The 12,799-nt window shown below is 40.4% G+C and overlaps 1 protein-coding gene across 2 annotated transcripts in view; it reads right to left on the bottom strand.

The window, feature by feature from the left end:
* BEND4 (BEN domain containing 4) overlaps nucleotides 1–12,799 on the bottom strand; it is a 32,926-nt gene that overhangs the window by 3,475 nt on the left and 16,652 nt on the right. The window contains exons 3-4 of one of the 2 annotated variants that reach the window (XM_065060785.1): nucleotides 6,870–6,961; nucleotides 2,722–2,962 (exon numbers count right to left, since the gene is read on the bottom strand). In XM_065060785.1, the coding sequence (XP_064916857.1) occupies nucleotides 2,722–2,962; nucleotides 6,870–6,961 (333 nt within the window). The remainder of the gene's footprint in view (nucleotides 1–2,721; nucleotides 2,963–6,869; nucleotides 6,962–12,799) is intronic. The other variant, XM_065060786.1, reaches the window with a different exon arrangement.

The raw sequence follows: 12,799 nt of genomic DNA on the forward strand, positions 1-12,799 counted from the left end.
TAAGTCCTGCTCTTTCCCTCTTCCTGAATCTGACACCTATTTTTCAGAGACTAAATTTCCCTTAGAAATAGCTAAATGAGATGAGAGGGCTAATTTGGGGAGCTTTGCAATAGTTTTCAATGCAGGAGAAAATGAATTGTACTGCATGTAATTTGGCTATTTAAGTAGCTGCTGCTTCCACATATAGCTATTTGTATGTGATGATTGCATTTTTTACATTTATTTTTTCAGATTCTTTGACATGTAATAGGCTAAGCTTGCAGAAGGCATCTTACCAATTCTGGAGTTGTAACTGCTAGACATAGCTCAAATAGGTGTATTTGGACTTTGAAATGTCCAAATACGATTCTAAATGTGAGGGCACCTTATTACATATATTGAATACACTGTAACTCATATGGAAACTGAGCTTCTTATTTATTCTGTAACATTAGTTATTCCCTCACATGGTATTGTGTGTCCCAGGATATTTTTAAATTCTATTTTCTACTGTTGACAAGCCAACAGCACAGTAAGTGGCGTAAGGTAACTTCATTGCTGTCACCGCATCTCGAGGCAATGGAATGCAGTGCTTTTACGTGAGTGCCCGTGCCTGCAAGCTATCTCATCTGTTGGACAATGAGGACGTGATTTTTGCAAAGCTCCTCCAGCAGTGTGTCTGCAAAACTGATAGCTATCTTGGTTTTTAAATTCATTTCCCTGGAAATCCACACAGGCAACAGTAATCCCTACCTAGTTATGTTCACGTGAGGCTCTGCAGACCGGTGTTTTTCTCAGAGAAATGGTTACCCGCTATATAAAGGTGTAATGCTATAACTTAAGTATGCCAGGTTGTTTTAAAGCTGGTTCCAGATATCAGTCAGTTGCAGGAATCTATTAAAAATATTTATAGATGTTTAAACTACTCTGAGTGCAGGGAGAGAAGCAGTTTGTCCTCTGTGTTATGGTGAGGCGGCATAACAGGATGTGCTGAAAATTAGTCAGACACTTGTTGCCTCGGCTTGCAAGTGAGTGAGCACCAGTGGCCAACTCCTGGCACTGGAGAAAGTTGTCACATTCCCACCCACGCACGGAAGGCCAAAGGGAGAGCTGTCTACTCTGCTTTCTTAACTCATCCTTAGATACTTAATGTTTTGGTTCCCTCCTCAAGTTCCTGAAAATTAAGGAAACTGGCCTTTCTCCTTCTCGAAACGAGCACTCCACACATACTCTATGTCCAGGGCACCAGAAAGGAGAGAGACCATAAGCAAAAGTCCATCTACAGGTGAATTTACTGATAGTCCTGGTGGGAGGCAGGGAAAAGAAAGTGGAACATATGGGTATTATCACTCTGCTTGTGCATAAATCACTAGATGAAATTTAAAGTAGTTTAGTAAAGAGTTTGTATTCAGCCTTCAGTTTCCAGGAGAACTTCTGGGACCCTGAATCTTGCTCCAGACCTCTGTGCAGCATGATGTGCAATAGACTTGCCCTTCTCTTAAGCTCTGACTGGTCTGGTAGAGCATCATAGGACAGGTTATCAGGCTCCTTTGTAGTAAAAAAGAGCCTCTTTGCCTAATTTGGCTGTATGTAAAATCTGAGTTCGTTACCTGGTTACATCAGTGTACCCCAAGTCTTATTTACTTGGCCTTGTTGGGTTCTTCTGTCCTAGATGGGAAGAGGCTCTGTCTGATGCATATAACAACTTTGGACTCCACTTGGATAACTAAAGGTATTTTTATCACTGACTGACAAAAATATAGCTTTTTACACTGTACTGATTAGTAGAATGTTCTCAAAGTCCGTTCAACCAAAATTCTGTGTGTGTGCTCATGAAATACTATAAAGTTAACTATGAGTTAATTAAAGAAATTATAAGCATATGCATTTCTAAAATGCAAATGCTACTACAAACATGTTTTTAACTGGCCTTTAAAAAGTCCTGTTCTGTATGTTTCATTATAACGCTCAGTATCAGGCCTTTTGAACAATTTCAGGAAACCAAAGCATGAACTGCCATAACAGATAATTCTTCTCAGTCTGGACCTTTTCTCTGTATTGTCCAACATCCTTGCCCTCTGACATTGTGAAATGCTTGCAAAAACTCTGCCTCCTTTTATGCTAAACATCAAGGAAAGTTGTTCCCTAAATTTTTCAGTCAATGGTGCATCAGTACGCAAAAAAGAACTTAAATCCTTGACAATGCATTGGTATACAGTTTGTACGTAATTAACCAGTAGATGTTATTTGCCCTACAAGATATTCAAACCTATTCTGAAACTCAGTTAGCTTTTAACTCCAGTGATGCACTGTGGCCTTGAGTGCCCTACACTCACTACACATTAGGCTCTAAATACTCCTTTGGTTAGTTTTGCTGTGTATCAGTGTCAAAGAATGCCCTGTTAGTTTATTACAAAAGAGCGTTATTAGGATTGCCTGATTCTCTTTCTTTTTCAAGTGTATCAGTGTGTTGTTGTGCCCTTGTATTTGTCTCTTATTTTAAATAAGCAGTGCTATTTCTTCCCATTAAAAAATAGTGCACATATATAATACATACATATGATTATGTATGTATAAAATAAAAAACAAAACCAACAACACAGGGGGTTTCTGGCTGTTTGTTACCTGCCTGTGAAACCCTTTCTAGTTCTGCAACTGTCAGCTAAACGCTTCTATTGAGGCAGAGCCAATGTGGTGAAATGAGATCACATATGGTGGACACTGAGCGAAAAGATGCAGTACCTCTGAGACATGTTACTTTAACTGGATCCAGAGGACGTCTTTCAGGACCTGTCTCTCCTGACTGCACTGACCTTTTCCTTTTTCCAAGGCCGCATGAGTACTTAAGCTCATCGGTTGTGAAAACAAATCTGATGAGATAGCGAAGGAGCCGTCGTCCATCTTTCTTGGAGGAATTTACAGCCTCATCCCACTGTTTACTAGTGATGTAGACGGGGTAGTTGTTCAGCAACTGCTTGCTCCCCTGAAAAAGTGAAATATTTTCATTGCTTATTTTACAAGGCAAATAAGTAAAGATGTCAGTTGCAATAAAAAATACCCTTTTTAACTAGCTGCAATACTGACAGCAAAACACATCCTGAAGTGAACACATAATTGCTCTTACTGTGAATAAGTACTTTTAAAATTACATTTCAATTTTCTAGGAACTTGCATTTGGTGAGGTACAAGGACTATTTTTTGAGAGGTGGCTATTGATAATTTCCACTTTAACAAGTAGGTTAAAAAGAATTAAGAACCAGTGACTAGCTATACTATTTAAGTATAACCTTTCTTCTTAGTCTGTTAAAATGCATAAGAAGGGTCTTTGAAGAGTGTGATCAAATGGATCACTTCATTGCAGCTGACAGTTTACTTCAGAGGTGACTCTTTTGGTCTATTTTTATAATAAATTTATTACTTCTGTAGAACACACCTGAAACTTGACAGCAGTTATGTTACTGTGAAAAATATAAAGAAAATAAATAAAGGAACTGGGAAAACTAAAAGCTTCATTATTATTAATGAATGCCTTATTAACTCAAATTATAGATTTACAGAAATGCCACCATGTCAGCTGGAAAAAAATTCTGCTTTTAACCTTCATAACTTGTATGCTTCAATATTCCAACGTTGAAAGAATGCTGTGGGGCTAATTTGGGGAATTCCTGTAATCCACACACATTTATAAGCCCTCTTCAGTCAACTGTACCTAAATTTTATCTAATTCTTGTTGCCCATAAAATGCTATAGTTCAGGATTACCCAATTAACATAAAACGGTATTGCTAATACACTTGAAATAATTGAAGTACACAAAAAACCTAAACCAAACCCTCCTAGAGACTCATGCACTTTTGCAGCTATACCTCTTTATTAAATCACGTAAATCTGGAGGCCCAATTAGTAAAACATTTGCATAACCCCAAGCTTAGACAGGAGCTCACTGTTAACTAGAAAAAAAAAGTGTCTGAGGCTCAATAGAGGTGATCATCCACACGCTGCACTTATGGGCAACTGTTACAAATTTCTCCTCCTTGCTTCCAGATATTTGATACCTTAAAACTATTTTAAGGAATACCCTTGCCTCCTTTCCTGTATTTATTAGAGCATCCTGGCAGCCAGCTTGGGAACATCTTTGAAGTTTTTCCTCAGGTTATTTGCTTTTATTTTTTTTGCAAGTTTGATGAATATGTGGAAGGTTGAATTTAGTGAAGACTGTGATGAGAGTCCTTGAAGAATTGGTATGACTCAGGGTACCCACCACCTCCCAGGGGGGATAGCATCACCGGGAGCTGAGCCTCTGTGACTGTCTGCTACTTGCTTGCCTGGTGCAAACTGCTGACAAAGGCAGCTACAAGCAAATCTAAACCCCTGCAAAGGAAGCCAAAATATAGAGGAGATGGGCTTTGTCTGTCTGATGGGCCCCTCCCCTTCTCCCCAAACATCTCAACCCTCCAGCTTGTAAATCCAAGCTTGTAAACCCTAAAAGAAAGACCCTTCACCTACAGTCCAACTCTATCTATAATCTGAGGCTTTCTCTTTGCACTTTGCTTGTCTCCTCCTGCTGCTGCAAAAGAGCCAGGGTCAATTCACCCCCCTCCGCTCATGACACAAGAACCTGCTTTAATTTTGCTGGGTACACGCACCCCTGGGAAGCCAACAGTATGGCTGGGGAGCTCTGCTGTAGAAAGAACAACCAGCCCAGCTCCTCGTCCTCTGCCAATGTGGAAAGGGGGTTGGGGAAGGAGGAAGAGCAGGGGGGCAGCATGGGAAGCTCTTTGGGGGTGTGATGCTCTTATGCTGAAGCAACTGTGACTGCTCCCTGGTATCTCCTTGCCTTGTTCGATCACAGCGGCAATACACTGGACCATCTGATCCCTACAGTGGTACTGATTTTTTTTCAGCAGCTAGCTCAGCATCCCTTATATATAATTATTTTCCTACCTGAGACTCCTGAAACCTACTTTTTTCCCTATTAAAAAAACTGCAGTGAGGCAAGGTCTTTCCTACTGATAACTGTGCAAAGAACAAGCTGCAGCTAACTCTGTAGGCACTGCCTTGCTTTGGAGCCCTGGCAGACAGGAGGAACACAATGCAAACCAGCAATGTAATGTAAGGCTACAGGCTTGCTCATGTGTGTTAGCGATGGATGCTCATGTGTGGCTTTGCTAAATAGCAAGCTAACCTAAAAGTCACCTCTGTGTTTAAATGTTTTGCACTGATGGAAATAGGGTTCAGAAAAGCCCAACATCTAAATTTCATGAGAGCTCACATTACTGTTAACTGAGGAGACGGCAGTAAATTTTGTGTAATTTCCTCAGTCCCAATTTTATTCTACTTCTCTCTTATTTCCCCTGAAATTTAGGGTATTTTTCCTTCTCCTTCTGCAAAGGCATGAGTCCGTGTTATACTACCCTGTTAACTGATTACTGGGTTCCTGCTACAGATACAATTTCATTACATTCTCTGAAAGTAAAACACTTCTGGGCAAAAGATTCTTGGTAAATATATGATACAGTTTGGTGTGTCCAGCAGTCATTAAACTAAAACAAATAGAAAACCTTCCAAAAATTAAATAAGCCAATCGTGAAGGAATAACCAAAGTACAAATGCATTCATGCTGTATTTGTACATGATTAAGCTTATGAATAAAATATTAGCATCTATGTATTTAATTGAATAAATATTCTGTCACATCATGACAAGCTATTTCATGGGGGATATTACAGAAAAGCCTCATTTTTTACAGTGCTTGAAAATTTTAGTTAAGCAAAAGAGCATTAGAAAAAGGAAAATGAATCCTTGGAATACATTTGAGCAATAACAGCTGATGTCGTATATAAATATGAATACTGAACGGAGGAGCAAAGTGATGCACATCCTGAACTGCTGCAAAGCAACTTGAGTGAAACTACGGTAAGCTGGACTATGAGAGGCTTGCACTACGTATCATTTATGTGCAAAGGGGAGTCAGACTAGACCTGTCTTCCCTCTTCTGATTCTGTTTGCATGAATAACAGGTAGTGACACATATACACTACATATACAAAAATGTGTAGCAAGAGCCTCAAATACAGACAGTCTAAAATAGAAAAGTCTGAACAAAAAATCACTTCATTTGAGGCATTTTTACAAGCCTGGATAGAAACACACTGGAGCGTGCGTTACGCTAGAGCTGATAGAGAAATCTATACATCTATCTTATAGAGAAGGGGAGGACTTATATTTCCTGCTTTTGCACTGCAGTGCTTTTAAACACAACATAATTACGAAAATCCCCAAACTCTGTATCAAGTACAAAATTGTCAACACTCAACATTTTGTTTGGGATGCTTGCTGAAAACCAAGAGCACTCCAAAGACTTGCAGAAGTCTATATTTGGGTCTGTCTGCAAAATGAAGGCAACGTGTATTTTAGAGTTAACCATTGCAGGGCTGCATGAGAGCTACACTGAGTGTATAGACATGTGTCCATACACACGACACGTTGGTGCCCCCAAGCATGGGCTGCAGCCTCTGTGCACCCACAGCCACCGCGGCAGCCACCGTCAATCAGCCAGCTCTGGTTCTCACCAGGCCAGCCCTAGCCTAAAGTGCACCCATAAAAGTGAGAAAAATTCTCCACGCAAGGCAAGTGCAGCTGGTGCTGATGGAAGGATTTACATTCTGCTCAGTAAAACTCATCCTAGATTATACTAGTGGTGAGTCTACTCCATTTGAGGGATTACTGTACCTAAGAATAACACTTTAATAATAGGTTTTACCTTTTTTTTTTTTAATTACGTTTTTACTACTAAATATATTCTTCCAGCACCCGCTGACTTATTTGCCTACATGTTTTCAATGAATTGTCAGACATACAGAGATGTAGCTCGTCTTCACTGTATACTACCTCAGTCGGATGGTCTGTTGGCTGTGGTACCATAAGCTGGTTGTGATGCTGAAGTACAGTCTTCAAATAATCTAAAACAGTCTGGCAGGGCACTGCACAAAACAAATTGCAATTACTGTATATTAGCTATCTAGCACAAAATAGAACAACAATATTATATCAAGCAGTGTTCTTCAGGATCTGTTTTGTACATCTGTGAGATTTATTTCAAATAGGAAATACTTCTCATTTTGATTTGTGCAGTCATTTCGTTCAATAAATATACAACAGATGTTGTATTTCCTATGTTGAGATCTCTGATAATGCTTTTATTTTCTGCCCACTAGCTTTCGAAGGTTATTTTCCTAGTTTGAAATGATAATTATTACAAATACAAATTAGGTCAGCACTAATGATAATAAGAAAAAAAAATCTGTAAATATTGTAAACAGCCCAAACCATACAAAGGAGAAAACATTTCTTGGACCTAAATCATGTACTGATTACCATGTAAATATGCTCAAATGTTTTTGAAACCACAGTCTGATTAACTATACTGAACAGATTTAATGATTCATATACTTTAATTTCTTTTCCCTCCCTCCTCCCAAATTTGTTACAAAACTAGGTGTTAGGCAAATTGCTTTATTTCTCTTTCCCACAACCTCCCCCCCTTTCCATTCCCATCACTCTCATCCATTTCAGTAGTGGTATCAACGTCCTATTCCCTTCTGCTGAGGTGATAGGTTAATTAGGGATGATTCAATTACGGGTCTCTCTTAAGCAGATGCTGCCACATCCCTGATTAACTCTGGAGTATTTTTGAGATACAGTGCTTTTCTCCTGAGCCTGAAACATCATAGGAGAATTAAACAGATATTAACCCACCATTATGACGGATTCGTGCAAGACTACATAAGCACAGTTTTTAAGGTACCTTATCACTCTCACATTTCATATGGGTTGCTTTTGTAAAATATTCAGAGGAAATATTAGCTTCAGCTAAAATTCCTGAAAAAATATTTCAGTGTTCCTTTAAAAAAAAAAAATCTTGGCATTTAGCCTTTACACCTGGAAAAATGTGGCATTTTAGGTTTTGTCTTAAGCTGGCAATCTGAAAGCAAGCACTGAAATCTCTGGGAACGTCTCAAGGCAGGATTTACATATATTCTGTACTCTTTCGTGGGCAGTGACACTGTGCAATAACTATGGCCCTGTCTAGGCAGACGGTGCAAAACACCTTTACTTTGTGCAAAACAGACCCTTTACTAAAGGCTAAGCAGCGTTACATTCAGTACTCCACATACAGAAGTCATGCAAAGTGCCTCGCATCGAGAATAAAGTCCTGTGTCATTTCACTCCATGCTGACTCCTCCGTAAAGACAAGCCACCCGTGTATTTACTCTTGCTCCATTTGACATATCACACTTTGCCGCAGGGGGTTATGCACTAGGCAGAAGTTAGGATTTCAAGTGACTTGTACCTGTTTAATTTCTCCAGTGACTTCACTGCTCATGGCCAGACCAGGGCAGTGTCTCAGTGATGTAGCTGCTACACAGTGACTCTGCCCAAGTACGTGAGCATGGATACTTTTTTCCCATAGGAAAAAAACCCCATGGATGATTTTAGAAAACATTTCAATTATTATAAAGTCAGAAGGGCAGTCAAGCTTAATAGTCCCACCAACACATTCTGTGGCCTTCCTGTAACGAGAGCTGTTGTATTTAGCATATAGCCACAATAAAAAACAAACAAGCAAGCAAGCAAGCAACCAACCAACCAAGTTCTCACATGGAATAAAGGAGAAAAATAACCACAGGTAATGGTTTATAATAGTACACTGGATATTCATAAGAAGGTGTGGCAAAAAAGGATTTGACTTTCTCCTGTGCCCCCATTTTTATACATAGGAAAGCATACATGGAAAAAAGAAAATATTTCTTTTTCCATGTGGATGGGCTGAAGGATAAGATTGTATTTTGAGACCCTTTTCTTACACTGTTTGCTACCTGGCATGTCCAAAATGAAGATTAAACTGGGAACTCTCATGCAGAGGTTACTCACTGATTTAGCAGGTGTCCAAGAAAGAGGATCATGAAATCTCATCCCAAGCAGCATCAGAAACCCTGTGACAAGCTCAGCAAAACCTCCCATTTGGGTGGAAGTTACTGTGCGTACCCAGCATCTCCTGTGAGATCCTGGATCCCCTGTGAGGATGGAAGGGGCTAGATGGACTATTGTGCTATGATGGCTGATTGTATTACTGCTTGAAAGAAAAGATGCTCAATACTTGGACCTGGAGGACAGTTGAGTGATATTTGGGAAATCTGAGACACTTGCAAAGTATCCCTTTCCTGCTCTATATATGCTACTTTTTGTTTGGCAAGCTCACTAAGGACATGGCTGCCAAAGCATCAGCAGTACCTGGAAGCTTTAGACTTCTTTGGTCCCCCTGAAGCTGTCCTTAAAACAGTCTGTGAAGTTTGCACTTGCTTGTCTGGTTATCTCTATTAGCAAAAGTCCCTGGTGATGTCTTGATGGCTCTCAGCTGTACTTGGTACTATTACCTGTAATTATGTGAAACAATGTGGGGCCTGAAAGGGAGCAGAATATAATGCATAAAAAAATCTCTAATTTTTAGGGGCTGATCTCACAGCAGGATGGTATTTTACCCACAGTAAGTAATTTCACTGCAGGCTATCTGAAAGATGTACTTACCTACGTTCCTCCAAAGGGATGAGGCACAAGCGAGAAGACACCAGGAAATCATTTAACCTGCTGTGTCCCTAGCAGATGAAGTACATCTCTACTTTAACTGTATTCTGCTAATAAAACGCTTCTCATTACTGGTGAGAAATACAAAGGTACTAAAAGCTGGCCGAAGCTGATAAATACTTCTGTCTTCACAAAAGCACTCATGTTTCAACCACAAAATTGTATGATTTTGTTTTCCTTCTAGTTACTGGGGGTCTCTGAGCACTTTTGATTTGTAAAGCCACCATACATCACACTGTCGGCTGTTGGTACAAATAACTTCAGCCCTTCAAACACCAGATGCTATTTACAAAGCCAAGCTGCTTGGGCTGCCACATTAACTAAAGCCTAAAGGAAGCCACAAACTGGGTAACATGAGGCTGAGAGTCAAAGCTTCAGTTTTGCTTCTCTGTCTTTCTGATGGCTCTACAAACATGCTTTCTGCTGAGAGTTAAGAGGAACTGTTACCTCCAAACCCTGCAGCAAACATAACTTTGTGAGAGCCTGCAGCTCCCTGCTGTGAGTACAAATAATCATTTGAACCTACTAGCTTATTTATTTTGTATTTCTTTGACTCTGATGTGGTCTCTGGAGAGTTAAGAAGACCATAACCCCGAGAGCGGATTCTCTGCGTGCTTATGCATGTACCCACTCCCACTAACACCACCAACAGGGATCTGTGCCTACTGAAACCAACGGGAGAGATGCTCATGTAGAAACCACACTTGCTTGTCATAATTTAGTAGAAAGCCTGTGTGGAGGCAGTAATTTTCCTGCCCATTAGGAAGAAGTTTCCATGGCCTTTACTTTCTGAAAGTGCCAGTTACTCAGAAAAGACACTGGAAGTGGCAAAGTAACCTGGCCTGCAGCGAGTGAAAGAAGAGTGCGATCTTTGCAGGAGCTGAAGGCGAGAAGGAGATGCTCCAGGGAACGTGGTGTGCTGGGGAAGGCTGGCCTTGCTAAGACGCTAAGCAGTGACTAAGCAGGACATACACAAGAGGTAGCAGGTCTTTGTTGTTTATTGATCCAAGCTGTAAGACTTTGTTGTTATTCTAGGCATCTGTACGCTGTAGTAAGTGCTGCTTTGGCATAGCTTGTCACAGCTTTCTCTGCAGAGTATCCTAATTCCTAATAAACAGTTGAACGGTGTGGAGGCCACTGACTGTGCTGATGCCAAAAGCCAGGGTGTGATCCCTCAGTGTGACCTGCCACACGGTGCAGCAACTCCCCAGATTAAATCCTCTTTACATCAGCAGGTAAAACACAGTACAACTCAAGTCATCATTTCCCAGATGCAGATTCTACCATTGGTTTGTTGTTACAGTATGTAATAGATCATTCTCAGAAACATTCACCTTAATTCAAGTCTGCATTTTGTTTTCCTTCAATTAGGTTTTATAAATCATCAGAAAAGAAATTGTAAAAGCCTGTCACCTGTTACGTATTTCTAATTAGTGGTCAAATAATTTATCTGTCTTTTCTTTGCCAAACTCAACAATAACCTTCCTGAGATGCTGGGCTCATGCTAAAAGCAGAGTCCCTGCACCTACCTACACGTCTGGGCAGCCAAAGACCACACTCTGTGCTTCAATACTCAGCCACCGCAGCCTCCAAAAAGTCTTTCTCAATACCCATTTTCCAGGGGCTGAAACCAAGAACAAGCCATGTTCTCTGTGCCTCAGTACATGTTAAAGCCACACCACATTCGGCTGAGTCTGTCACCTCTCATGGTCTTCCTCATGCACTGCTGCCTCTGCACCACCCACAAGCCATGAGCAATGACTGTATGCTTTCTTTCGCCAATGAAGTATTAAAAACACAGGCTGTGACTCCCTCCAGAAATTCATCTGCATCATGGCCTGAATACAAATGCATCTGCATTTTTTTAATAACTTTTTTAAAAAATGTAATGTTATGTAACACCCTGAATATCTGCAATACCCTCATCGACCAAACTTTTCATCTCATCAAAACCATAATTTGGCAAGATGTTGCCTGATACTAACTATTATTCTCTTTTAGTACTCTATTAATCTAGCATCAGCTGTGCAATTACTTCATCTGGGAACAGGATCAGGCCAATGAGCTGACAATCATCTGGGACACCTTATGTGTCCTTTTTAAAGAAGAAAACATACAGTATTTGTGTCTTTCAGTCTTCTGGAGCATCCCAAATATTCCAAAGCACAAAGAAAATCATAGTCAGAGCCCTCTTTGTCTACTGCTGTTCTAGCTCGTGTTTTTGTTCTAGCTCGTGAAGTGGGTTGTCCAGATCTCATGATTCTGGCAAAATCACACTTCGGTAGCAGCTGCCTAATGCTTTTGGTAAGAAGCTGATGGGCTCTTAGGGACGAGAAGCTGGTGTGCCCAAGTAGTAGCTGCTCTCAGCGGTCTGTGCTGAGGCTCCCCTGGCGATGCCAGTCTCTAAAAGTGAGACTTCTGACTCTGCTCTTGAACCACTCTGTCTTACAACCTGAGCTGGGCTCAGCATGTCTTCAACATTTCTAAAAGGGCCAGCAATTCTGGCGCTGACTAACAAGCTCTTAGGTTGTCCCTGACATTGGAAGAAGTTGTAAAAGACAGCCGAGGTTGCAGTCCCACCTGAAGCCACTACTGAATGCGTACTAACACCCAGAGTTATGGTGGAAATGGAAAATATTTCTACCTGGTTACCATCATCATTGTATGGTGGTGTGACTGCATCATTTTACTCCCCATGAATACCAGAACAGAAATATGCAATGAGCAGTCCTCTATTATTGGCATAACCCACTATCTCCATCTGATAACAGCCTGATACTGTTATTATGACTCAATATTCGTCCTATAATTTGCTAAGGAAACAATATCTTCTCTACAGAGTGGAGTTTTCCACAGATCCTAACCTTTGCTTTTTACTCATCACCATCAACTTCCACTTTACTCCACTTGTTATGATACTCACTGTTCCTTTCCTTTGCCTCTAAACTGGTTGTTTCCAGAACCAGTGTGAAAATTTTTCTCCCAGATACTCTTTTAGGCTCTTCAACAACATGCTTTAAACATTTCCCAATTATCAGCCGCTCTTTTTTTTTTTTAGCCTTTGGCTCTGATAATTGTTTCCAACGGTTTACAAAGTGCCAAAAACATCTCTATTATGTATGTTACTGAGCCACTCATATCGGTATCTGTCAAAATGAAGGCTCATTCTCCCTAAA

This window comes from Columba livia, chromosome 4 (genome assembly GCF_036013475.1).
Source record: "Columba livia isolate bColLiv1 breed racing homer chromosome 4, bColLiv1.pat.W.v2, whole genome shotgun sequence".
Lineage (NCBI taxonomy): Eukaryota > Metazoa > Chordata > Aves > Columbiformes > Columbidae > Columba > Columba livia.